Below are 28,000 nucleotides of genomic sequence, written 5' to 3'. Positions count from 1 at the left end.
CCTTCAAACATTACACATTTAGTCTCCTGGGATTCGCCTTGTGAACCATTTAATTCACCAAATTCAGTTCTGCTGCCTTCAAATAGCACATTCAGTACCTTAGGGCTTCTAAAATCACAGTAATTAAGCACGTGAAGAGACATACCATAGCAATTACATCCTGAAAGGATATTCATTTTCCTTCCTTTCCTCATGTTCCCTGCAGTATGAGCTCAGCTAAATGAAGAGGAGAAATCCAGATGGTAAAACAATAGATGCTGCTGGGAAAACTGCCCTTTCAAATAAGGAAAAAGCTAGATCTATACAATGCAGTGTATATGTAGTGTAAAAAAAAAAGTAGCACTGTGTGGACAGTGGATTTGAAATTAAATGGTAAAATGTGGTACACAATATATAATTACAAGGACAACGTGGTATAGCCTAAAACAAGGGTTCTTAAACTTTTTGCAGCCAGGGACCCCTTCCAGGTTAAAAGAATTTCCAAGTTACCCCATATGATTACTGCACAGATGTAATTTTAATTCTTAGTAATCTCCACCACCATCATGTGATTTTAAAAAAGCAATACAGTCTAAGACCCCCTAGTTATATGTACATCACAGACCCCAGATCCCAGACCCCACTTTAAGATCCATGGGCCAAAAAAACTGTTAAACATACAACATGAATACAAACAGATGAAATATGAGTTTACTGTGATTTAATTAGGTGCAAAACATGCACTGTTTTTTCACGCACTGCAAATGCTTTCAGTAGCTCAACATGTAAATATATAAATAAGAAAATAGTAACAGTGTTTTTGCAACAAGTCAGTGCTAACTGTAACATACAGTTACGTCATGTGCTCATAACAAACAGTGTAATGCAGCTTCAGTGTCTAATGTAATCTCCCAATACCTGAGATACCAAAAAAAAAATCAATAATTGTACTTAATATAATATGAATAACCATAAACAAATTATGTACCACATTTCTGTTTAAATACATACAATACATGAGTTGGATATAGAAATAAATACTTGTATGTTGTAATAAAAGCAGATAGTACCTTAATGCAGTCTCAGTGTTTAGTTATATAACACATTCTGTCTTGTAAATAGTTTTCTGAGCATGTTTTGGTTGCCCGGTTCACTCCTAGATGTCTGAGGTAGACAAAAGCAGGGACACCGATTTGGGTGAATAATTACACCCAGCCCTGCTGATGGGAAAGGAAGACAAGACATCCATTTTATTAATCAGTAATTAATCAATTACAATAATCCATTAAAATCCCCATTAGAGTATTGCCATAGTAGATTAACCATATTGTTTCAAACAAAGTGTGATAGACACTGGACTTTCCTCAGTGTTAGGTGAAATCAGGACAACTTTACAGCACCCATAGTGAGCTGCAGAGTATGTATCTTATTTGCTTATCTTTTTTTGGATGAACCATGTAAATTAAAGTTTACAATGCCCTGACCACAACTATCAGACTCGTGCCAGTGACAGTCTCATTGACTATCCATGCCTCGGTGTGTACGCACCTCCATGCTCAGTCTCTCAGGGAGACACATTTTTTCAATACCATGACAACAATGCGCTTTTCAGAACAACGACAAATGAGACTGAAAATTTTCTGAGGTTTACCGCATTCTAGTTCCAAGCCAAGGCGCTCTAGAAGTCTTGCATGCGACCACACAGTTTCTAGTTGCTGTTGCACACAGGTCTGTTTTTGTATCAGCAGTGTTTCCAACACTTCGTGTAAAAAAAAAAAACAATAGCTGTGCTTTTGCAATGACGGTCAAATCTAAAAAAAAACAAAACTTGTGCTTAAAGCTACACTTCTGGCTGGCAAGACCAGCAGTGAGCAAATGCATTACATACTAGAATATCTAGTAGTCATAATGATTTAAAACATAGTGCTTAACACACGGAAATGGATCACAACTCCAACTTCCCACTAGCTAACTTCTGGTAATTCCCCTCTCTTCCTTTTGCCCTTCATGACTGTTTTCTCCCCCACCACCTCTCAGCCTCAACTCCTACACTTGGCCTTTTTTTTAGTGTGGTGGTCTATTTGCCTAGCATAAAGCAGAAGTCACCCACAACGCTAGTCCAGTCTAGTGCAGTTTAGTTTTGAGAGTTCTCCTTCGTTATGGTTCCTCAATATCACTGCTTGCTCCCATACCAATGGTTTGCACTTCAGAATACTCTTTAAAAGTTTAAAAAAAAAAAGTATATTGTTAATTATAGCTCATCTCATTATGGAGGTTTGTGGCTACACCTCATCTGTCAAATTTGAATGAAGGGGTTCATCTTGTTCAATTTGGCTTGTTTAATCCACTTTTAAGGAAACTATTAAAGTTGAGTGCAAATGAACCAGACTTGTTAAATCTAGCATCATAAAAAAGGGAAAGGTAGTGGTTTAACCTCAGTAAGCTTATGCCAGGTGAAAAAAATGGGGATTTAGACTGAAAAAGTGCTGATCCAAGCAGCACAATTGTGACCCGGCTACAAAAACAAACAAGTAAATTAGCTGTTGTTTTGTCTACCACCTTGCTCCAACAATAAAAGATTCAGTCAACTAGTAACAATGTAAAATAATTTTAACTAAAACACTGTGATGGATTTGATCCTTGTCCACAGGATTATAGCTCACACCCAGTACTGATTGTGCTGCAACGTGGGGTTTGTGGTCCTGCAGAACTGAGTGGCTTCAAGATCCATGTCACCAAAGGAGTACAGAGTCATGGATTGCCCATAGGCAGGGTTGCCTGTCTGGAGTCTCGTCAGAGCAGGACTACCAGGGTTGCTTGGGCTGAGAGGGGTTACAGTCACTAAAGGAACCACTGCAGTCCTCTCTGGATGACCTTCAAAGTGTCTTCTATCAGAAGAGGCTTTAGGAGCAGAGGCACCATTCAAATGTTTTTTCTTTTTCTGCTGGTTTCGCCTCAGTAGTAACACCAATATGACTACAATGACCACAAGTAGAAGAGCGAGCAGAGGGAGGATGATGAGCATGGGGTTGGAGGAGGAGCTGCTCTGGGACACTGACTCAACTCTCACTGGTTGGTTCCTCATTGGAACAACTTCCTGACTATGAGTTGGTTTAAGCATAGTAGTGGCATGTGAGTCACTGCGGTTCGAGTTACCCCAACGATTGCGGCCCTTGAACTTTGGCACAGCCTTGGTGACCTGCGCTGAAGGCTGAATTGATGGAGATTTGGAAATGAGAGGAAAGTTCATAACTGTGGTTTGGCTGGGTGAAGCAGTACTACTTGTGTACAGTGATACAACTGTTGTTGTTATGAGAGCAGGGTCATGTGGCACAATGCTAAAGACGAACTCCCCATTTGCAGGTTGGAGGTTTCCAGCTTTTAGGACAAATCTTAATGAGTCATTCACCTCTTGAACTTCAGTAAGGTTGGCCTTTAGCTCAATGACAAGTTTTTCCTGCTGTAATTCACTAAAGAAAAATGTCTTTGTAGGTTCTGCTTTTTTCCCCTTGCCATTCTTTAAAATCTTGCCATACATTGGTGGGGACAGGATTTCGAACAACGGATTGCTACCACTTATCAGGGCGAGCTCAGAGACATTGAGAAAGTCAGCCTTGAGCTTAACACGAATTTCATTTGAGAACTTTACACCCTCTGCGTACCTAATTAAAGGCTTAACTGTGATGTTAACCATTTGGTCAGTCAGGTTTGCCTCTGATGTGAAGGCAGTGAACTCAAAGTTATCATAAGAGGATGCGAGATTGACCATATGGTAACTTAATCTATGTGCTTGCAAATCATTCTGATTAAAAGCAGTAACTTCTACATTGTCCAAGAGAAGTTTGCCATACTTTGGAAGAGCAGATATTTTATACTGGACAGTAGTGTTTTTTCCATTAGTCACTGCAGCCAGGTGTGACTGGTTGAGCAACACTGATGTTTGCCCCTGTTCCAGTATCACATCTGTTTGATTGACAATTGAAATGGCGATCTTCAACACCTCTATGTTGAAAAGTTTGTAGACTGGCCGGTGATGACCATCGGTGACACTGAAATAGAACGCCCCAGATGCAGGGCTGCCATCTTGAACAAAGAATACTTCACCATTGTTGATCTGGGCTTGAGAAAAGGTATCCACAGAAACATTTAGACTTCCTACAAGAGAAAGGAAGCCATTGCTAGGTCTGCTGATCACAGAGTACTGGACATCATCTGGGGAGTTGTCAAGGTCTTCCACATTCAGATTGCTGGGTCCAAGGGCCACAGTGTCTCCTTGAACCACTTTGAGGCTTGGTGCTTTGGTTTTCAGGACAGGTGGCTGATCATTCACTGGCGTGACCGTAATGTTGAATGTTTCCTCTAACACTTCACGATCATCTTCAGGGCGCTGTGCAGGTTTGCTCTTCAAGTTAAGGAAAGCATCAAAGACAAAGCAGTCTTGCATGGTCTCAGAGTTGTCGTGCTGGTAGGTTATTCCGTATTTGTTCAGAATGAACTGAGAGAAGTAGGGCTTTTCCTTCGTAAGATTCCGTTCACCCACAATGATGACACCATGTTGAGGTAGAGACTTGACCTGGTACCAGACGTCATACAAGTTGCGACGAGACTCTGGCTGTTTGGTAAGGAGATTTGATGCATCCAGCAGCGTTCTGTCAATGATAACTTTGTCTCCTTCTATTACTACAGCTCCTGGAACACAATACAAAGTTGAGAAATACTTTGTTTTCTCAACGTATTTCACAAAACACCTATGCAAAATTACAAGCTAGACACCACTGGCCTGACATGTCATCCCTGAAATGAGTCACCACTGGCCTTGCATAAGGAATTACTAGGTTGTTTAGTTACGTTTAGTCAGTTTTCACATTTGGGATTTTGATTAGGTAAAAGAGGTAAGTGGAAAATCACTCAGTGTAATCATACCTGTGTTTTTAAGAAGGAGAGAGTTTCTTTCAGGCCCCGAATTTTCATAAGAGATGTCAATATCAAAGGTCTGAGCCTCAAGGCTTGCAGGAGGCGATGACGCAGTGAATGTGAACTTGTCTAATGCTGCCCATCCAACAGAGTCCACATTTTGTTCATATGCTACCTTACCCTCATCGACCTGGAACAATCACATTTATTACAAGTTAAACAACAGTCATGTTTGATTTTGCTTCCTGTTCACCATATAATGCACTATTTGGCACGAAGTCATTTTATCCAAAATCATGTTGCCTGGTTAGTTTATTATATAATTACCCGTAGTGCACCATAAATCCAGTGTACAAACGATGCATACTACCTCTGTACTAAAATACCACAATTCATAGCATTTTCTTTCAGCTAGGAATTCACCTGTCAGTATGGATACTGGAGCAGCCAAATTTACATAATACATGTATACATAAATTACATGTATATATAAATATAATTAAAAATGCCGTTTAAATGTTGTATAACAGGTACTTTTTAGTGGTGTATTTAATATGTAAAAACACTTTTTATCATGGTAAATCACTTTGTATATTTTACCACACTTTGGAGGAGCAGTTATATTATTTTGGACAGTGGTGTTTTTCTCATTGGTCACTGGAGCCAGATGTGACTGGTTCAGCATCACTGATGTATGATGATTGTACTGGTATTGGGCATTTTTGTGGTCTTCAATCGCTAGGTAATTTGGAACATTTTAATTGTTCATGCATTGGTGGGTCGCAGGATGTGGTTTCAGGGCACTCACTGCTAAGTGTTTTCTGAATTCAGTCTGATGTCTCTGTCACTCCTGCCCTATATATCATTTTTATACCTCTACCGAACATTTTTATAGTAAATACTGCATGAGTGAGTGATGGAACAATTTCAGACACAGTGATAATTAACTGGTATAATTACAAAATATGACCTAACTGGCAGGAAGATATGAAATATAAACCATATTTCAGGCTACAATATAATACAGATCCTATAATCTGAAATCCTTTCCCCTGTTAATACTGCCTCAGATGATTTACCCATCACCCATGAGCTAATAAGAAGACGTACAGCATAATGACGTAGCCTTACAGCAACACAGATTCACGGAAGATAGATGAATAATTCATTGGCTTCCACCTTTCCATGCAAATGAAGCACAAGGTTTTACAGCACTCACCATTTTTTGTGTGAAGGAAGAAATCTCAGTCATGGAGTTGTCTGCCTGCACAGTCACCAGTTTTCCAAATTTAGGGGGATTAACAATGGTGAAAACAATGGTGCGGTTTGAATTGTCTTCATTGTCATTGGTTGCTGCTTTGAAGACCTCTTTTGAAATGGAGGATGAAGCGCCTGGATTGAAAACAAGGCTAAACATTATCCCAGATGAACTCCAGCTGTTAAAAAACACAGTCAAAGCAACAGCAAATGTCTAGCATTTGCTATAAACATTACCACATTTTTGTGTACTTGGATGCTTTGATGGCTGAATGCGTTTGAGTTTTTGTGGCAACACCTTTTATACACTTGTGTGCATCTGAGCTACAGATGATTAACAAACTTAAATCTTCAACTTAATTACGGCTTTGTTCTTTAGATGGCAGTCACAGAAAAAGAAACAACTTAAGAAGAAGCCGAGTTCATGAGTTTGTTTTTTTTTTTGGATTTTGTTTCTCTCTTTAACACAATTATAGTAATAAAGCAATTTTAAGCCCTGTTGCGGAAGTACTCTGCTAAATACACCCATTTACAATCAAGAAACAACAATCCTTTCATCAGCACTGTGTTCCCTTTTCAGTATATACCTGTAATAAATGTGGCTGAGACAAGGACAGCTCATCTGGGAATGAAAGGGAAAGGAAGAACATTTATACCACTGTATAGTTTAACATGTGATAAGGATAAATACTTCCTCATCCATTACGGGCAACATCATGTGTAAAGTTCCATGCTATTTTAACATAATTATTCATTTTTTTCTTAAATATTAATATCAGTTCATAGGTTTGTATGAATGTATCTTTCTGAATGATATAAATAATTCATATTTCATTCATTAATTTATGTAGATTTAAACATAATAATAACTCATATGACTCTTGGCTCTCTTTACTTTTCAACCGCTTCCAAACTTTTTACCTCTTTAAATCAGAGTCATTATTTGAATCTTTCCAGTTCACCTAGTAGTGCACATGTGCACATGTCTTTTGTAACTCTGCCAGATTGCTTAGCAAATCTTTTAACATTTTTGGAATTCTATTTTTTTGTATACAGCTTGAAAATTAAGCTACATTTTTTCTTTTTGTTCATTGTTCAAAAACCATGGGCGAATCAAACTTTTGCACTCAGCTGTAAGTTCAGACTGTAGATGAGTAGTATCTGGCACCAGTTGCTACCCAAAAATCCCTGCTGAATGTGCCAACAAGATTATTGTCAACGCACATTTACAGGACAGAAAACAGGCACACCAGCTGTTTTATATACTGCCCCAGACAAAACAGTGAGTAGTCAGCCTTTTTAGTGCTGGGTATTAAATCTGGCATATTACTAAGACTTACTAAATTAAGTCTGGAGTCTTTTCAACATAACATGTTTACCAGTAGACATGTTTTGCTAAGAGGAAATCCTTGAAAGGGCTTTACTGCATAGGTTACAGGCTATTAAACTATTAGACAGGGTGTTTATGGCCATAGCTGATATGAAGCTCATATTAAGACATAAGAATTCACTTCCTTCCCGAAGGAAGGCATCTTTTGGACTTAATATATGAGCTGGTTAATTTTTTGAATACCATGTACATTCTGTTATATTCTATAAAGCAAAACGGAAAGGTTTTTATGTTTGTTTGCCAAGACAAACTGCAGCATAACAAGTGTGTTTCACAAAATATAAATGTGCTTGAGCAATTTTTGTGCAATAGCAAAGTTACCTGGAAACACCTTAAGTGGACCGCTCCTTTCCATATGGAGAACAAGTGTACGAGCCGTTACACTGAATATCTGCCTTGGAGCAAAGTTCACTCCATCATTCACCTGGAAGTTAAAACCTCCAGCCGTGGCTCCTGGAGAAGACAATAAAGCAGACTTGACATGGGTAACAGTGTGCTGTGCATGGTACCACTGAGACAGCTGAGAATTTACGGTTTTCATTTTGCAGTGTGAAATTAATAACGGGTTGCTCTTACTTTTTCTATGGCTCCTGAAGGAAATGCAGGATCAATTGGTAAGTTATTATAAGTTAAAAAAAAAAAACACAGTTCTAAGCTTCTTGCTACCCATACCTACTATAGGTACTATAAAAATCTCTAAAATGGTACAGGGTTAACACTATTTGTAGTTTTTGTTTTTTTGTTTTTTTACAAACCTGACACATCACCACTGTGCCATGAGACACAAACCTATTTTTAGACCTTGTTATTTCATCTCTGGAGAAACTGCACCCTATTCATCAGTGTGCATCACTTCAATTACAGAATTCTTATTTTTCCAATCTTACATCAAAACTCAATGGCCCTTCATTGAATCTCTGGATAATAATTTGGCTAATAACATTCAGACACTCTGGGCTTTGAAAAGCATCATGGTGGCTGCTTCATGACTGTAAGATACAGGATGTGGCCTCCTGTTTGTTTCCCCTAACTTTCTGTTTTTACCACATGAAAGTACATTTGAGTGATGAATTATCTTACCACTGTGCACGAACAGTAATTGTCCCTGGTCTATGTGAGCCTGAGTGAAGTTCATGACTGGTTTAGCAGGAGCACTTTTCAGAGCCAGGTGACCATTACTGGGCTGAGTGGTGAGGTAATGTAGCTGCTCTGGAGCTGTATCGTCATCCTCTGCATTCAGATCTTCAGGCGTGATTTCTGTCATAGAGCTGACCCAAACCTAGTTCAAATGAACAGAGATACAGTGGGATTCAGTGGACTGACATCATCTTATGCTGATAATTAGAGCTTGGCGATAAACAATCTAGCAGAATACCACGATAATAAATATTGCTGATATAATCACTAAGTAGCTTTGTTATCCAAGTTTGTCTGGCTTTAGTTCATTTCTAAGAATAGCGTCAGACGAGATACAGCCTATTTAATCAGTTGGTAAGCCCTGTCTCCTTTCCCTCAGTCTGTGTTCAAACATTAGCAAAGCAGCTGCAACAAAACCACAAATAGTATTGAATTTTCATGTACATATGACATAAAAAATCAATAATTGCCTAGCATTGTATCAATAATAACAATAATAGTAATAATAATAATTATTATTACTATTATTAGTAGTAATATTATTACTGTTATTTACAAAAAAATAACAGTGAATAATAATGATATTATTCAAAAATATTGGCACAGTAAAAATTATTATTGGCCAGCATTACTAACTGTATTATTAATTATTTTTTAATAAATAAATTATAATTATTATTTACTATTTATAATTATTATTATGTATCATTCATATGAATTGTTTATTGTTTATAATAATAATAATCATTTATTTCATTCTGAATTTTTAGAATAGTGACTGTAAAAAAATAAGATTACCCAGCATTAATACATGTATTATTAATATAATTAATTGAAACTATTCTAACATGAAAAATTAAAGTTAGAGTAAACCATTCAATGGACATCACTGGTTAATCTGATGGGTGAAACAGTAAAAACATTATTAGTTGAAGTGTCTATATAGACAGTGTCTATAAAATGTTTATAAAAGAATATGTTTATACCTAATTACCTGACTAAAGTAGTGAGCAGTCCATTATTTACTGGACAGTGACATTTTTTTGCTGTTTTAGCTTTGCACTGCTGCACTTTGGATTTGAACTAAAACATATCATTGATATTGATGTAAACCTCATAAGTCATAGTTTAATTCAGATTTGGTGTGCCTGTTCACAGAGTCAAAGCAAAAACCATGTCACTGTCCAATTATTTACAGACTGCACTGTGTACGTCACCCAAGGCAACACACCTCTCTCTCAGATTCCTGATTACACAAGTGACTAATGTTTGCTTTTGTAAGTATTTCAATTAGCACCCTAGAGTCAGGGTCATCTCATTCTCTCTATGAGGTCCCAAGGTCAATGAAACATGGCCGTATGTGCACACTGAGAAAAATCACACTGCAGTCTGAACGAAAAATCCATTTGGCAGCTATGAGAAAAAGGTTACACTGTGTTGTCATACCTGAACGTAGTTAGTATAGTACATGTGTTTGCTGTTTATCATCTCTCGAGACAAGAGGAGATATTAAAGGGACATGTATGCTACTTCAACGTTATACAACAGCGTTCCTGAATTCTCATTTCTGATTGGTAACAGCAATTCTGACAGTAGTTCCGCTTGTAATGCAAATCACTGGACATAAATTGCAAAAAATGTGTGTGTAATTGTTGAAGTGTCCCCAGAGTCTCCAGTGTCAGTGCTTCGTAACAGTCAGAGGTAAAGCTGGGGGTTTGGGAGGGGGGATGGTGATGCTACCCCCTTGAAGAGTATTATTTTTGTATAATAGCAACAGTCTGGAGTGTGTTATTCTGCTTATACCACAGCGATTTGCCAACGTTGTCAATGTTTAATTTATTAACGAAGGACACGTCGCACATTTTAACAGTTTATTTGTAGATTTAATGTTAGAAAATCTGAGAGACAAGTTAGTTCCTGTTCTCACTTACGTTATAGATGCGATAAATAGTCATTCTCTCACCAGCCTGCCTCTCTTTCTCTCTCCTCTCTCTCTCTCTCTCTCTCACACACACACGCACACACAAAGCACAGTCTGCCATTTTATCAAGCGGTACAGAGACTGAAAGCACTTACAAAAAATGTCACCTCATAAATGATTATAAGAACTGCTTTGTTAAACAACAACCAGGTCCCTGGAGGACTAGTGGTTAGGCCACGGCACTCTCACTGCTGCGGCCCAGGTTTGATTCCCGGCCAGGGAACCGACCACTGCCACTGACCACTGACCACTGCCATGACAGTGCACTCCCAGTGCCGGTCCCAAGCCCAGATAAAATTGGGGAGGGTTGCGTCAGGAAGGGCATCCGACATAAAAACTGTGCCAAATCAAATATGCGAACTGATGATCTGCTGTGGTGACCCCTAAAGGGAGCAGCCTAAAGAACAACAACAACTTTGTTAAACAACAATCCACGGTTCACCATTGTATGGCGAAGCATCTGCCATACAAGTCCCTGTGTATGAGCTGTTCCTATAAAAACAATAACATATTAGAATGAGTGGATTAATGTTCATGTTACAGTTGGAACTACCTGTGCTGTTTTAAGAAAATAATACACACCTTCTGGCCAATCAGATTTGAGCATTCAACCACACTGTGGTATAACCAAAAATAACTTGTCACAAACATGATACAACTAATAACAGATAAAAATATAATCTGTCATTCTTTAATAAATAAAAAAATGTAGTCATTGGCAAATTGCTGATGTATAAGAGTAATAAAACACTTTGAGATGTGCTCTTATAGCAAAATAATCAACTTTAAGTAGTAACAGTAACCCTGCTTTGAGTCTGGCTACATCACACATCCCAGTCTTTGATTATTTGCCTATACCAGAACATCCCATTATGTTTTATTTTTTTTACTTATTCAAAGTCTGAGTCAGCAGGTTTGAGCACTGGAATATACATATAAAATATGATAGTTAAGCAGCCATTTAAAATTTATAAATGATTGCTTTACTATCATATTTTATGTGTATATACCAGTGCACTTCAGTAAAAGCTCTGGCTGGCACTGTTATGCCAGTTGTGCTTGCTGGCCCCATGGAGTAGTTTCAAAAGATGTGCTGGTAGTCTTTTTTCTCAAATTCAGAGTGAGATTTCCATTCCTAGCCAGCTGAAAAAAGGTCACAAAACGCAGGTGGACATAATGATTAAGCAGCTCAAAAATTCAGCTCAAACAACTCAGCGAAACGGACTGAAGTCTTTGCTTTAAGGAAGCCACAACATCCTGTTCGTCTGTGGTCTGCAATAGTGAAAAGGCAAGAGAAAACCAATGAATAATAATGTGAGAAATGACTAAAGTAAAAAGATAAGGTAAACTGTATGTTTATCAGCAGACTTGGAACTGTTTAGAAATAATGTGATTTGATTTACAAAATACTGTGGATGTTGAGGTACTAACATACATCCAGTGGCCACTTTAACTGGTACTTTATTAACCCATATGGAGCGTGTCTGTCCCTTTCTGTTTCATCCACCAATGAAAAGTTATCTTCATGGACCCACTGCTGACCGGGTGTTGAATAAACGTAGGTATACGCAACCCAATAGAGTTTTAACTTTTGAGTAAAGAATACCAGAGCCTGTGTCTTTATGGAAAGAAAACTTTGCCTTTATCATGCAGAAGTTCTGTTTTCTAAATGTTACTGCAGAGCGCCCCCTTGTGGCTACCAAAAGTATTCACGAGAACCTGACTGCACAGTGACACCAAAACATGACCATAGATTTAAACAGTCTACAGTCTCTCAAGCTGAGCAAAGTTCATGTTACAGTCCAGACAGTGAGTAATTTAACACGGTCAACATGTCTGCTGCCTACAACGTTTTGTCCAAACTCTGTTAATCCTTCAGCGCGCTAATCCTTTCATTTCAAAGCAAATGGCTATTGAATGCCTGGAGGAATCCAAAGCATTTAGGACAGAAAGCTGTACAGTCCTTCTGGTGCCCCTCAAATTAGAGCCAGACTCTATAGTTAGACTCTACACAGATGTGCAGTGCTAAAATTAACGCTTTGGCACAAAGTAACTTAAACACAACACCTCATACACCTTTGAACAATGAAAACCCAAAGAAACACAATAACTTGGGAACTATACTTTCAATCCTGGACTACAAGTCTTACAGAAAACATACAGATTTATCAAGAACTACATGCTCTCTAGTGTCCAAAACCTTCTTCTAACCAGTACTGAACCCAGAGGCATTTATTTAAAGTGCACCCACCCTGAGGACTTTGTTGGCCGTGATAACCGGAGGTTCGTCATTTACTGGTGTGACTTGGATATGCACTGTCCTGGGTATGCTGTGTTTTCGTAGATCCGTGGCATTGGCTATAATAGTGAAGTAGTCCTGTAATGTCTCAGAGTTGTCATGGACATAGTAGATAAACTCCTGCTCCACCTGGATCAGTGTAGTAGAGAAAAACAAAAGATGTGATATAGTGAATGAAAATACAGTGGCTGGAACAAATGGGTTCATGTTACTGTTATGAGTAAGACTTTAATACAACTACTAAAAGTTGACAATGTGTAACCCATTTGGTGATACTTAACTTTCAGTGACTCACTATGAGATACGTACCTACTCGGTGAGATGATGGTTATTGAGTAATAGCTCTGTATTCATACTGATTTTGAAACAGTTACATTTTGGCAATATTAAACTACTCTGATTCTTTACTATGTTCTTGTCTTTGATTATTTACTAATGCCGATGTAATAAATGATACTGTATTTACACTGATCAGCCATAACATTAAAAGCACCTGCCTAATGTTGTGTAGGTCCTCCTTGTGCCAGTAAAACAGCCCTGACTAATCGAGGCATGGACTCCACAAGACCTGAAGGTGTGCTGTGGTATCTGGCACCAAGACATTAGCAGCAGATCATATAAGTTCTGTAACATGCGAGGTGGGGTCTACATGGATCAGACCTGTTAGTCCAGCACCTCCCACAGATGCTCGATCAGATTGAGATTTAGGGAATTTGGAGGCCAAATCAACACCTTGAACTCTTTGTAATGTTCCTCAAACCATTCCTGAACAGTTTTTGCAGTGTGGCCAGGCGCATTATCCTGCTGAAAGAGGCCACTGCCATTAAGGAAAACCGTTGCCATGAAGAGGTGTACTTGGTCTGCAACAATGGTCTGCAACAATGTTTAGGTAGGTGGTACGGGTCAAAGTAATATACACATGGACGCCAGAACCCAAGGTTTCCCAGCAGAACATTACCCAGAGCATCACACTGCCTCCACCTGCGTGCCTTCTTCCCACAGTGCATCCTGGTGCCATCTCTTCCCCAGGTAAGCAACGCACACACACCTAGGCGTCCACATGTAAAAGAAAATGTGATTCATCAGACTAGGTCACCTTCTTCCATTGCTCCATGGTCCAGTTCTGATGCTCACCTGCCCATTGTAGCCGCTTTCGGCAGTGGACAGGGGTCAGCATGCGCAATCTGACCGGTCAGTTGCTACACAGCTACATACGCAGCAAGCTGTGATGCATTGTGTGTTCTGACACCTTTCTATTATAGCCAGCATTAACTTTTTCAGCAATTTGTGTTCCAGTAGCTATTCTATGGGATCGGGAACAGACAGGCTAGCCTTTGCTCCCAACACGCATCAGTGAGTCTTGGGCGCCCATGACCCTGTCGCCGGTTCACCGGTTGTCCTTCCTTGGACCACTTTTGGTAGGTACTCAGACTGCACCCCACAAGACCTGCCATATTGGAGATTCTCTGATTCAGTCATCTAGCCATCACAATTTGGCCCTTGTCAAAGTCTCTAAGATCCTTACACTTGCCCATTTTTCTGCTTCCAACACATCAAGTTAGAGAACTGACTGTTCACTTGCTGCCTAATATATCCCACCCCTTGACAGGTGCCATTGTAACGAGATAATAAATGTTATTCACTTTACCTGTCAGTGGCTTTAATGTTATGGCTGATCGGTGCATAACACAGCACTGTTGAATTCTCAGTCGTCATTCTCAATTGGTCTGAAGGTGTTGATTGATGTTCTATAACAAGGGTGTCTGCCAAATGCCATAAATGTAAATGTGAATATATTATACTATGTATCTTACCTGTTTTCTGGTAAAATATGTTGTGGGTGTCCCTGGGAAACGAGAATTCTCAATGTGTCCGTGCATTGGACCCTCTGACACGTAGTACACAAAGTGGACCCCAGAGAAATGCTGACTGGTAACTTGTATGATGTTTTCTGTCAGCGCTTTGGATGCACCTTCTTTTAGTGTAATATTGGACACCTCAACAGGTATATAGAGAGGAATGATATCCACAGACATAATGATGCCACTCAGTTCTGCAACCCCATTGCTGGCTTCCAAAACAAAGGAGTCGTTCACCTGGTCGGGCATTACTTGTACATACTGGATATTGCCAGTGTTGATGTCTTGCTGTGTAAAGGTGATTAAAGGGTCCTGCTCCGTTCCCTTGAATTGTTTTTTATTGTTAACAAAACTTCGCAGATATCCATAAGCTGGAGCAACTTTGACAGTGAAGATGATTTCATTGGGCAAATTTGCTTCATGAGTAACCTGGAAAATAAAAACCAACAAACAAGACAACTGTACTTCAATATCAAAGTGTTAAGTGGTTGGAGAAATAGAATTATAATTACAATAATAATCATTCACCTCAAGTTTACTGCGTTCAATCTTCACCGGCTTTCCCTCATCTACCACTAAGATTTTGTTGTTGAGCATGACAGGTGGCTTTTGGTGGCTTTCCAAGTACACTTTCACATTGATCCTGGCTTCCACATGCAACCCTTTCGCTTCCACGATGACACTGAAAAATTCATCCAAATTCTTGCTGCCATCATGGCGATATGACAGCAAAGCATTCTTCAGTTCAAACTGAGTAAAAGAGTCAATTTGCTTGTCTTTTAAAAACAATGCACCATGTTTTGGAGCGTCATTAATCTTAAAAGCGATTTCACTGTCTTCCCTGATGTCCATGTTTGTAATCACGCTAAAATTAGCAGTGCTGAATGTCCCGGCCTGTCCTTTTTGGACCAACAGGCCTGTGTTGTTGGTGACCTTTAGGTACGGTTCCTCAGCGCTTATATCCAACAGTGAGGAGATGTAGTGCTTTCCATCTGATACAAAAAGCACAAAGCGGCCAGAGTTCATCCCACGATGAACAAACAACACTCGCTTCTGTTCCAGGTCCTCTTGGCGAAACTGGTAGAGTTTGTGAGAAGTGTCATTTACAAGCACCAGATCACCTATAGGGATCCCGCGGCGGGTGTAAACAAGCTGACCATCACTAAAGTCAGAGTCTGCATCGTGATAGCACAGGTCATCCAATGTCAACAGCCTCTGTCCATTTTTGACAACATGGAACACTTTATCCTCAATCCGAACAGGCTTCTCGTCATTTACTAACTGTATAGAGATGTTGAAGACACCGTCTTTGGAGCCGACCTCCTCTTCATTGACGCTCTTCGCCAGCGGACTTGTCGAAGCTATAAATCTGAACTGATCATGAGTTGTTTCACTGTCATCATGGACGTACATGAGGCGCTCCTCTATGATATCCTGATTGGTAAAAGACACCAGATTATCATAATCCTTGGTTGAGTTGGACAGGTTGATTCGTGCTAGTTTGCCATGTTTTGGTATCTCAGTGACTGTATAGTAGATTTCTTTAGTACTCAGAGTCTCAGCAAACAGTTCATTATTTGTAATAAGTTTGCTCTCACCTTCAAAAACTGAAAGTCCGCTGTTTTTAATGTAAATGCTGTTGATATCTGCTCTGATATTTATCCTAAACACATGACTAGTTGAATAAGCGTGCTTGCTGAACACTTGAAATTCAAAACTGTCACTTGTGTTCTCATACGGTCTATCTATTAGTTGATACTCCACTTCCATATTAGTGATGTTCATTTGGCTAAATGTAGAATATGTACCTAACTTTTCATTATTCAGCAAAATCAACCCTTTCTTCGTTGAAGAGAGAAGCTTGAAATAAATCTCATCCTCAGTTAAAGCCACACCCTGCGGTGTTGCATATAGATGCTCTGAATCAATTGCAACTCTCCTGATTTTGTCCATTTCGAGTACTTCATTTCTCTCCACAATGTAATTAATCCATTTAGTCTTTATATTAAACACCAGTTCCTCTGTTGCTTTTGCTGCAATTGTGATTTTACACTTGAAGTGATCAGTTAAATTAGCAGACTGAATATCCTTAAAGGTGCTCAGGTATCTCAGACGGTTTTTCTCCAAAAGTCGTTGAGAAAAAGAATTAGTGAACTTCCATTCTCCATTTGAATGAAGCTTCTGTAGTTCTCCAAATCTTGGCGGCTCAACAACATCATAACGAATGTCTACTACTTGTCTGACTGCGTTGGTCTGAATTGCTAATTGTGTAGTGTTTATTAGAGCCATTTCTCCTTGCGTGACTTCCACCCCAGTGTTGTTTGTGACACTGTATTCCAGTTTAACCGCCATAATTCTTAGCACCACCGTGTTGCTTATCTTTTCTCCATCGCTAACCCTCAACACTATCCTTGAGTTCCTTACTCCAGTGTGGGCATAGTTTATTTTTCCTGCTTCCAGAGCTGAATGAGGGAATGAAGTGACTGCCTGACCAGGGTTATCTTCAGTTTCCAGAAACCCAGCATCAGCATTAAGATTTCCCAGTACAGAGTAGACCAAGTCTGTGGAGCTGCTGTCTATATCTGTGGCTTTTAACACATCGGTCGTTAATCTCTTCCTAGAGTTCTCAAGCAGAACAAAGAGATTTCCCTCAGGCAGGCTCAATTCAGGGGCGTCGTTGGTTGGTGTTACTGTCACATTGAATCTGTATGACTTCTCTCCCTTGAGGTAGCTCGGTGTCACTTTTTTGCTACTCGAGAACACAGAAAACATGAAGTAGTCATGTGGATCTTCAGAACCTCCATGGATGTACATCACTCTACCATGCCACAGATCCAGCATACTGAATGTATTCTCTTCTTGCTCCTGGTCCACATCAAACCTCAGCTGACCATGCACTGGCTGCTCTTCGATTCTAAACATGATCTGAGACTGGCGGATACCGAGCTTCTTGAAATCCAGGTTCACTTTGATATGTTTTGATTCCAACGATGCGCGACTACCCTCAGGGACAACAAGGTTCCTAAGTTGCAAGAAATTTTGTCCATGTCCAGCAACCAGACCATTTGCAAGGGTGGACATATCTATAGACGGTAACTGAGTGACAAATTCAAAAATCTTACTCACAGGAGTCGGGCTCAAAGTGGTGCTAATCTGAGGCTCCTTTTCTGGTTCACAGCCGACAGATATGTCTTTGGTTACCAGAGCATTTGGGAGACCTGTTAAGATACCATTGACCTTGATATCTCTAAAGCATCCTTTGAAGGAACCACCTTTAATGCGCTTTCCTGCCACTGATGACAAGCCCACCTTTCTGACTTCAGAGCGAGTGCCATCATCTACACCACCAAGGAAAAGAAAACCTTTCAAATGCAAGGTTTTTGATCTGAATTTGATACTAGACTTCACAGTCTCTCCATCGATGGTTAGCTGCAAGCTTTTAGCAGTGAAGTAAAGCTTAACATAGTGCCACTTCTTGTCACTGATGAAGGTAAGAGAGCGGAGCTCCGTTCTCAAGCCATCTCTGCCCACCACAGCAACAAGTAAGCCATCATGAATCTCCATGGCAACAAAGCCCCCTTCTCGAGCAGAATTGTACATAATGATTCCCTCTTGAGCTGATGTATGTACTGAGCATTCAAGAGTCCACTCTTGCTGTGCAGGCCAAGGAGGAAGGGAGACGTATGCCCTGGAACTGAAAAAGCTGATTGCCTCCTCTTCATTAGCAAAGAACTGTGGACTGCATCCAAGAGAAACCTCATAGACATTCTTTAAGCCAGAGTATGGCCTAAGTGATGAGAGGAGGTTGTGCTGATTAAATAGCACTTCATCAAGGCAACCACGGAAGCCAGTGAGATCAGTAGGGAGATAGACCTTATCCAAGCCTCCTGTCCCACCAATATATAAACCATCATTGATATCCAGCTCTTGCTGTAAGCCTGGAAGTCTCTGGCTGGTCTGGAAATGCTTGTCCACAGTTAGGTTTACATTAAATCGGTCATGGATAAGATCTACTGTGTGCCAAGCCAAGTCGTTTAGTGGGTTCCCTTTGTCTGAGTGTAGAATTCGCTCACCAGATCCAAGATCCAACTTTGCCTATGGAAGAAAATCAAACTACATTTTAGATTATACTTATAGATTATTATAGATTATTTGATTCATTTTAAAAACAGTATATTTTTTTAACCACTAACCAAACACAATATTTAATATACATATATTATATAACAGTCTCATGTTTATGTAGTAATATATATTTATACCACAGAGCTGTTGAATTCTACTCTGATTGGTCAGAAGGTGTTCATTAACTGTCTATAATGGCAGGACCTGGTGGTAGTACTGGCTGTACTTCAAATCACAGGTTTATATTAATGCATTAGTTTTAATAGGTTACTATAATTGCAACTTATTTACAGGTACTGTAGTGATGCTGTATGTAATATACACAGAATAATAAACAAATTTTAAAACATATTTTTATTCAACAAAGATGTATAATCATATAATAAAACTTTCTGTAAGGAGATGTTTATTTCACATTTATGGAAGGAGTCTCCAGTGTCAGAGTTTTGTAACAGTCAATACGTTTCCACCATAGGAAAGTCTTCAGGATAGGACTTTCCAGTTTCTCGGTAACATGATAAGCTGTGTTTTTTTAAACCTTCCTTATTAACTTAAAGAGCAAGAAAAGAAACTTTTATCACCAACATTCCACAACATTATATGTAACTATAAACAGATGAAATGTATGATGTGCTGTTCTTTATTTAATAAAAACATGTTATTGTTGGCAAATTGGTGTGGTATAAGAGAAATAAAACGCATGCTGTTATTGGAAAATTCTGGGTGGTAGTTTTACTCAACCCCAGCACTGATTAGTTTCCTCTAACAGCATGCACTGTCATGTTTTATTATTTACATTATGTACTAGTCATGTACAAGGAGCAACTGTTTCCTGTGCCTACAGGCTTAAATAGGTATGTCATTGTCATGTCACAGAGAAGTACTACTTGGATAGACTTGTCAAGTCTTGTGTAATAGCTGTATGTAGCTTTTGTAAGGCAATGCAACATTAACGTGTGATGTATTCACAATATGGAGGTCCCGTACCAAAAATAAAATTACAAAAATTTGTCACAATTGAGAACTAGATCTACAAATCTGAAACATCAGAAGTACTGTGTCACATAATTACTTGAATGATGCAACTTTCACATGAACGCTACCGCAATATCAATACAAATTCATACCAACCCTAAAGTCAGAGGTACTGTGTATCAAAATAACTTTCACTGATGAGATGTTAAGATAAATGCCACTGTGAATAAAAGCAGGACTTTTCTTTTACACATTTCTGTGTTGAGAAAGCTCTGTTTTGTTGATTTCATCTGACACTGCCATGGTGAAGTATCTAAAGTGGGAGGTCACCATAGCTCACACTGTCATTATCCTGAAATAGTACATCCTTCAGAAAAGAATTAAGTGCAATAGGTATTAAAAAGAACAGCTACATGTTGAAAAATGTTGAAGGAAGATGCAATGAGATGATCATTTTAAAATCTGCACTCACTCAATCTCACTTTACCATCGTCACTCTGTTTTCATTTCCACAGCTGAACTGATTGCATACCTTTGATGAGCTGAAAGGAACTGACGTGTGTATTTCAGTGAGTATAGTGTAGTGAGCCTCACACACGCTGTATAACATGCTGATTATGGTGATAGATGTGTACATGACTTGCCTGAAGTCTTCCAGAGCTGAGTTCCAGCAGCAGGTAATCGGTTTGCCCTGCAGCCAGGAAGAGCACACCTCTCTGACTAGAGGTGCGGAAACGGATGTGGAGTGTGTTGAGCGGCGTCGAATCTTTCACCTTTAACTGCACAAATCCATCGCCATAAAAGGAAGCTGAGAGAGAGGAGAGTATTTATTTTAGAATTTTATATTAGAAATATAATATATTTATATATAATTTTAATTTATATTACTTATATTTTATATTATCTGTATCTACTACATGTGTAGTTAATGTACCACAAACAAGAATTAAAAAACATTTTCCTAAACTGAGAAAAAAGGAGGCCTGCTTATTTGAAATTTACTCATATTGAATGTCTAACAGCAGTTGTTGGGGCTGTCAATAAATATTCATGCAAAACCTTTTTTTTAAATTATTCACTCAAAGGTGTTTGCAAATTAGGCTGTAAATCTGGAGAAATAATCTTTTCAGAGATGGCACTGCAGAAGTTACTGGCCACTTTGGTAAGAACACATTAATGCAATTAGCCAATCACGTAGCAGCAGTGCAGTGCATAGAATCCTGCAGATACATGTCAAGAGTTTCAGTTAATGTTCATATCAAACATCAGAATGAGGGAAAAAGTGATCTCAGTGACTTTGACCGTTGCCATGGTTGTGCAACTGCTGATCTCCTGGGATTTTCATGCACAACAGTCTCTAAAGTTTACAAAGAATGGTGTGGAAAAACTAAAAGCGTCAAGTGGCAGTTCTGTGACGTTGATGAGAGAGGTGAGAGGAGAATGCCCAGACTGGTTTGAATTGACAGGAAGGCTACAATAACTCAAATAACCACTCTTTACAACTGTGGTGAGCAGAAAAGCATCTCAGAATGCACATCGAGGATAGACTACAACTGCATAAACCTGTTACTGAAGATGAATGAATGTACTCAAGCTTGTACTTGTATATTTTAAACACTTATTGACAGAATTCAACAACTGCCCTTAGACTTCCATTATAAGTGAGTTTTGAGAAAACAGGATTTCTCAGTACAGGAAATCATTTTAAAATTCATGTTTGTGGTAATCGCACATATGCTACAGATTTGAGAAATAGAGCTAGAATGAAAAATGCTGGACCTTTAAATCTTTCACCCACAGACATGGATTAGAAAGTGAGAATTGTAGATTACTATATTGTTTAAATCTTTTTTTTTTTTTTTTACCTAAATATAAATTAAAGCTCATTTGGATGTATTTTTTTGTTAATCAAATATAGAGTTTCAAAATTGCCTGTTGTCTTTAAGGAAAGCTGCGATATGTATGGTACTGCCAACAAAACACTGTAATGTGTGTGTGTGCATGCACTGGCATGCCTCGACCTGTCATCACGCTGCCACTACTATAAAAGCCTGGCCACAGAAAGCCCTTTGGCCGCAGCTGTTTCGCTCTCTACCACTCTGCATAGCCCTGTAATCTCCATACTGCGTCTGCACTCTCATCAACCTCTCAACAAATGTGTGACCTCAGTGTTTAAACACTCCTGAAAAGCCTTGACTAATGGGTTGGTTACATGTAGCATCTACTTTAGCAGCAAAATGGTGTGCACATCCACCAGAAGCTGTCAGATTTGGTTAAACACCATGGAGAATTCATGGCCCTGTAGTGCGTGTGCTTTCTCCAACCGTCCTCTAAAATTACAGATACATGACCTAAAGTACTGAAACAATTCCAAGGCTATACCACAAACAGGATGCAAGAATGAGTTTTTCTGGCTTGAATAAAAAACAGATGTGTAGGAATCATCAGTCATCGAGAATACAGGACGTCATGTCATCGCTCCTGAGATCAGGTCTTCTACCTGACACTGTGTACATCCAGCTGTAGGTAAGGCACGTGAAATATGTGAATGAAATCCACACTTAACCAAATCTAACATTATTGGCTGAAACAAGGCATGTAATTATGCAAGAACATTGAAAAACCCTGGACTTTTTTTTTTTAGAAAATTGAGCCAAAAAACAGATCACAGGGACTTCCTGCACATTACTGACAACATTCATTAGCTTGATGTGGTGTTTTAAGAACAGATCATTTGGGGATAACTTTTCCTTTCCCTAAGTATAATAAATATATAGTTATCAAGTTACTAAGATTTAAGAAGTTAAGAAGTATATGCTGTTGAATACTCGATTCTGATTGGTCAGAAGCCATTGATCAATTTTACAAAATTCAACAACTCTAATTCAGCTGCAAGATTTACATTAATGTGGTCATTCTAATATAATGTGGTTCCTAGAGTAACAGCGTACACAGGGACTTGTACGCCAGACACGCCACATAAACAGATTAAAAACATATGCAACTGCTGACACAGTGAAGTTTTCTGTGAGGAGACGTTCTAGCATGTACGGAAGGAGTCTCCAGTGTCAGCGCTGTGTAATCGTCAGAGGTAAAGCGATAACTATTTCTGACAAAATAATGTCTTGGTAACATGACAATCTGCATATTTTTTCTTGTTACGTTTCAGAGAAAGAAAAAAGAGGCTGGTGAGGGACTGGCTCTTTATAGCTGCTATAATCTAAGTGACTGAAACTGTTGACGTTCCACTACATTAAATGTAACTATAAATGGATAAAAAGTACATTTACTTTCTACAATGTAGTCATTAGAATATTGATGTGGTATCAGAGGTATAAAACACTTTGCGCTGTGCTGTTATTTAAAAAATGATCAGCATCACGTCTTGCCTCATCACACCACCCAGCTGTTGATTGTTTTCCTATAACAGCATGCATCATCATGTTTTATTCCCTACAGAAGCAAACTGTTATTTTACACAGATAGTTTTGTAATCATTACATGCTCATGAGTACTTTACAAAAGGAGGGTTACTTTTTAGAAAGGCAAAAATCAGATTAAACGTTTCAATAAACGATCGAAAGATAAGAGCAGTTCTCTTAAGTCTTTTTTTTCCAGCTTCTCTAACAATACACTATCACTTGCACTGCCTCTGTTACATGTCACTTCATGTCATTCTCTTTTAAAGTGAACATATCGTACCGTTGTAGCGTGTATCATATCGTGCTGTACCGTTATCATACCGCTCCTCTCCTCAGCACCGATAATCAGTCTCCCTTCCTCAGCACTGAGAGCTGTGGAGCAGTTTACTCACATATGTGACTGACTTACTGTACAGCCGATATTCCTTCTGAAACTTGTTTAAAGTGGAAACAGGAGTTCTAAACTACATGAGATTTATTCAGAAAGACTGCTGAAGCTGAAACTGCAGTCTGGACATTTCACATTCGGCTCGCTAGCAGTGGAACTAGCGAGTAACTAACGCCGGAGAGGGAAAAAAAAAGAGAAACCCTGTTTTTTTGGATGTTTAGCTAAAGCGAGAATCCCACTAACAGCTTCTTTACCCAGCTGCAGGTCAGTAAGTGCTCTGCTCAACTGCTGCAGCTACTTTCTGTTTAGCATGAAGGAAAGTTTGGAGGTGCGCTAACTAACTCACCTCCTCGGGTCACTCCGACAAACAACAGCAGCAGCAACCCGAATGACAGCAAAGTCCTCATTTTATCCGCCATGTTCTTATTCCGGTTCAACACTGAAGTCCATAAGACCACGAGCCATATTCCTGAGTCGCAGTTATTTAACCACTAAAACACAACTCCAGCGCTTTTCTGCATTTCACTGCCCCTTTAACCCCCTCAACTCCTTCCACATTCTCCACGTGGCTCCGCCCACTGCAGCCCCCCCTGCACTACAGGGCTGTATCCCAAAGCACTACATCTCTTCCCAGAAAAGTGCACTACAGGGCTGTATCCCAAAGCACTACATCGCTTCCCAGAAAAGTGCACTACAGGGCTGTATCCCAAATCACTACATCGCTTCCCAGAAAAGTGCACTACAGGGCTGTATCCCAAATCACTACATCGCTTCCCAAAAAAGTGCACTACAGGGCTCAATCCCAAATCACTTCCCAGAAAAGTGCACTACAGAGCTGCATCCCAAATCACTGCATCACATCCCAGAAAAGTACACTACAGGGCTGTATCCCAAATTTTGCCTTTCAATAAAATACCAAATACAGCATGATTTCTGCTTATTTTAGTGTGGCAGAGTGGTTCTGTGCCGGGACGCTAATACTTTATTGCTTACTAATCAGACCTCATTGATTTATGGGGATCCCTCAGTTAGCCTAGATATTCTTTAATTTAGATTTATATTTTGCTTATGATTAATATGTTTTGTGCATTATTGGGGCATCCTGTTGCAGCTGTAAACTTATTTTGCCCAGCTCTTACACTCTTACACAGCTGTTTCAGTGCTGTCTGTGTGATGAATAACACACAGTGGCTCACAGTTGATCAAATAAACACAAATATACTGAGATGAAATACTGGCATGTCTAGATTTTTATACAGTTTATGTGGTATATATATATATATATATATATATATATATATATATATATATATATATATATATATATATATATATATACACGGGGTGACTACCTATATATATATATATATATATATATATATATATATATATATATATATATATATATATATATATATATATATACCACATAAACGGGGTGACTACCAGTTTATGTGGTATATATATATATATATATATATATATATATATATATATATACACACGGGGTGACTACCTAATAATTTATACAAGTATGCAGTTGCAAAATGAAGAGTTGGAAATAATTGCAAAGGAGTAATACAATGAAGATATACGCACTGAAGATACACAAAATCCACAAAGTTTTGTAGAAGCCTGTGCACTTGACTCAACTAAATAGACAAAGCAAAAACCTCTTCATCTAAAAAACTACTCCAAAATAATTGTGTATTTGTTCACTAACTTGGCATAATATACAGTGGCTCACATTTGATCAAATCTACACCCTTTTTGATAGGAAGAAATATTGACATTTTTTATATTTTTATACATTATATGGCCAAAAGCATGTGGACACTTGACCATCACACCCAAATTCCCAACCCAGATTTAGTCCTTCTCTTTGCTGTTGTAATAACCTCCACTCTTCTGGGAAGCTTGTACTCTAGATTTTGGAGCGTGGCTGTGGGGATTTGTGTTCATTCAGCCACTAGAGCATTAGTGAGGTCAGGTGCTGATGTTAGTTGAGGAGGTCTGGAGTTCAGTCGGTGTTCCAGTTCATCGCAAAGGTGTTCAGTGGGGTTGAAGTCAGGGCTCTGTGTAGGACACTCGAGGTCTTCCACTCCAACCTTGGTGAACCATGTGTCCATGGACCTGGCTTTATGCACAGGGGCATTGCCATGCTGCAAAAGGTTTTGACCCCTGTAGTTCCAGTGAAGGGAAAATGTAATTCTACAGCATACAAGGACATCCTATACAATTATCTGCTTCCAAATTCGTGGCAACAGTTTGTGATAGTCAGGTGTCCATAAACTTTCGGACATTTGTGCCTTAATGTAAAATGAATTCCCAGAATTCATTGAAAAAGAGTAATAAACACACTGCAGATGTCGGAGGTCAGATCTGGGGTGAGCTCTTTCAGACACAGCTGTTAATTATTTGTTATTTGTTCATTTTGTTTTCACCATGACTTATTGAATTCTTTTAATTTATTGTTTCTATATGTATAAATGATAGACTCAAAATATAATACAAAAAAATTCTTTCATCTAGACATAATATTCTATTTATTGCACCATTCATACGACTAATAGTCCTCTTATATAGTATAGTACAGTACTAAATACTACAGTACTAAACAGTAAGTGAATATACCTATATACATACCCTACTGGGGGTGGGTGGGCGTGTCCTAAAGCTTTCTGCCCCGCCTTTGCAGAAAGGAACCAATAGCAACAAGGAAAGCGGCTACGTCACCGAGCGGAACTGTAGTGTAGCTCAGCTGAGGTACAGACTCTCCGGGTGCGTTGTTTTCTCTTCTCTGTGACGAAATGTTTTCTGTTCAATAGGATATTATTTTTTAAATTCACTCTTCAGGTTTATCTGATTAAATGTCGTTTTCTCGGTTTAGCTCACAGTCGAGCTTGCTGTTCTGTGGTGAGTTGTATGTACCTTTATTTACATATGCAGAATTCCTATCTGTCATGTCTAATCGTAAAACTAAGTTACTCTGAAGCTCTACACTTTACACTAACACTAACACACACTGAAAATAACTCTGATAGTCACTTTTTTTCCCAAATATGCTAACACTCAGCACTAATCTTGGTGTGTGTGCTACCCTGTTTAATAGTATTTGCACTGTATCTTTGATATAGTGATTTATATTTATTACTTTATGTATTTTTTTATTAGGGACTCTACAGCTGCAGCCACCATTTTGTGTATAAACCATGTAAGTGACACCCAATGCCTATGGGGAAACAGGGCTTTCATTATAATATTGTAATTAATACTTACATCACTACTTACTTAATTGTAAATATGTTACATGTCAGGAATAAAACACACCAGGGCATGCTGTAATAGGAAATTAATCAGCGACAGGGTGGCGGGATGCCATTGCCGCTCTGAAGTTGATTATTTTCCTATAACAGCATGCCCTGCTGTGTTTAATTCTTCTTATACCACAGCAGTTTGCCACTTATTACAAATATTTATAATGAAAGAACTACACATCGTACATTTTTTTTAACAGTTTATTATTTTAGTTCTATTTAATGTTATGGAACATCTGCAAAAACAAGTTAGTTCCTGTTATGACGTATGGTGTAACATTTAGTTGAAGAGTTGCTTCCTCACCAGCTTCTCTTTTTTCTCTCTCTTTAACTTAGTAATACAAAACACCACAAGCTTCTTACCCAGAAACTGTGCATCACAAAGTTCTCTTTCCATGACGAAATTTTACTGACTTTTACAAAATGCTGACACTGATGACTCCTTCCCTAAATGTTAAATAAACGTCTCAGCACAGACAACATGACCATATCAATGATTATATGTTTTTCTTTGAGTAACAATACATTATTGATTGATTTTTAAATAGTCTTAGATTACGTGTAACGTCCACCATACAAGTCCACGTGTCTTAGCTATTACTACAGATGTATTACACTGTGATTTGAAATACAGTTGGCACTATTGTCAGAACTGCTGCTATAAACAATAAATGAATCAACATGTTTTGACCAATCAGATTTGCAACGTCGACAGTGCTGTGGTGTATATAAAGTAGTATTTTACCTTCAGTGTGACACCAGCCAGGTCCTTGACAGTAAGTATATGTCAGTATACAAAAGTACAAACATTTAATTTGTTTCCAGGTACAATATGAGACTTCCTGTTGCAGCTGCTGCAATAATTGTAGCTATTCCGTACAGCATCTCACTTACTGCTCAGTGGTTTTACGGATGGCCTGATAAACCCGGGTACAAAAAGTATATAGAGGCTCTCAA

General features: G+C 38.8%; 2 protein-coding genes across 2 annotated transcripts in view; one reads left to right on the top strand and one right to left on the bottom strand.

Annotated features, from left to right (window-relative positions):
* Positions 1-668: 668 nt before the first annotated feature.
* On the bottom strand, positions 669-24,424 carry cspg4ba (chondroitin sulfate proteoglycan 4ba). Its single transcript, XM_026931389.3, has 10 exons — positions 24,073-24,424; positions 20,561-20,724; positions 15,345-18,911; positions 14,772-15,245; positions 12,910-13,086; positions 8,621-8,819; positions 7,862-7,993; positions 6,113-6,285; positions 4,903-5,083; positions 669-4,668 (listed from the first exon to the last, which is right to left on the bottom strand). The coding sequence occupies exons 1-10, from the start codon at positions 24,143-24,145 to the stop codon at positions 2,639-2,641; spliced, it is 7,170 nt and encodes a 2,389-aa protein (XP_026787190.3). The 5' UTR covers positions 24,146-24,424; the 3' UTR covers positions 669-2,638.
* A 2,012-nt stretch (positions 24,425-26,436) lies between these two features.
* si:dkey-193c22.1 (uncharacterized protein LOC567837 homolog) overlaps positions 26,437-28,000 on the top strand; it is a 5,388-nt gene continuing 3,824 nt past the window's right edge. Inside the window, exons 1-4 of the mRNA XM_026931157.3 lie at positions 26,437-26,507; positions 26,617-26,642; positions 26,901-26,940; positions 27,869-28,000. The exon at positions 27,869-28,000 is cut by the window's right edge and continues 6 nt beyond it. Of these exons, the coding sequence (XP_026786958.1) occupies positions 26,939-26,940; positions 27,869-28,000 (134 nt within the window). The 5' untranslated portion in view covers positions 26,437-26,507; positions 26,617-26,642; positions 26,901-26,938. The remainder of the gene's footprint in view (positions 26,508-26,616; positions 26,643-26,900; positions 26,941-27,868) is intronic.

This window comes from Pangasianodon hypophthalmus, chromosome 24, assembly GCF_027358585.1.
Source record: "Pangasianodon hypophthalmus isolate fPanHyp1 chromosome 24, fPanHyp1.pri, whole genome shotgun sequence".
NCBI classification, from domain to species: Eukaryota; Metazoa; Chordata; class Actinopteri; order Siluriformes; family Pangasiidae; genus Pangasianodon; species Pangasianodon hypophthalmus.
The sequence above is the reverse complement of the archived record's forward strand: the minus strand, read 5'-3'. Positions and strand labels throughout refer to the sequence as shown.

Coding starts and splice junctions, on each gene's coding strand:
- cspg4ba (XM_026931389.3), bottom strand. CDS start 24,145: ATGGCGGATAAAATGAGGACTTTGCTGTCATTCGGGTTGCTGCTGCTG. Junction 20,725..24,072: donor TGTCGGAGTGACCCGAGGAG/GTGAGTTAGTTA, acceptor CCTCTCTCTCAG/CTTCCTTTTATGGCGATGGA. Junction 6,286..7,861: donor TCCACTTAAGGTGTTTCCAG/GTAACTTTGCTA, acceptor TTTTCAATCCAG/GCGCTTCATCCTCCATTTCA.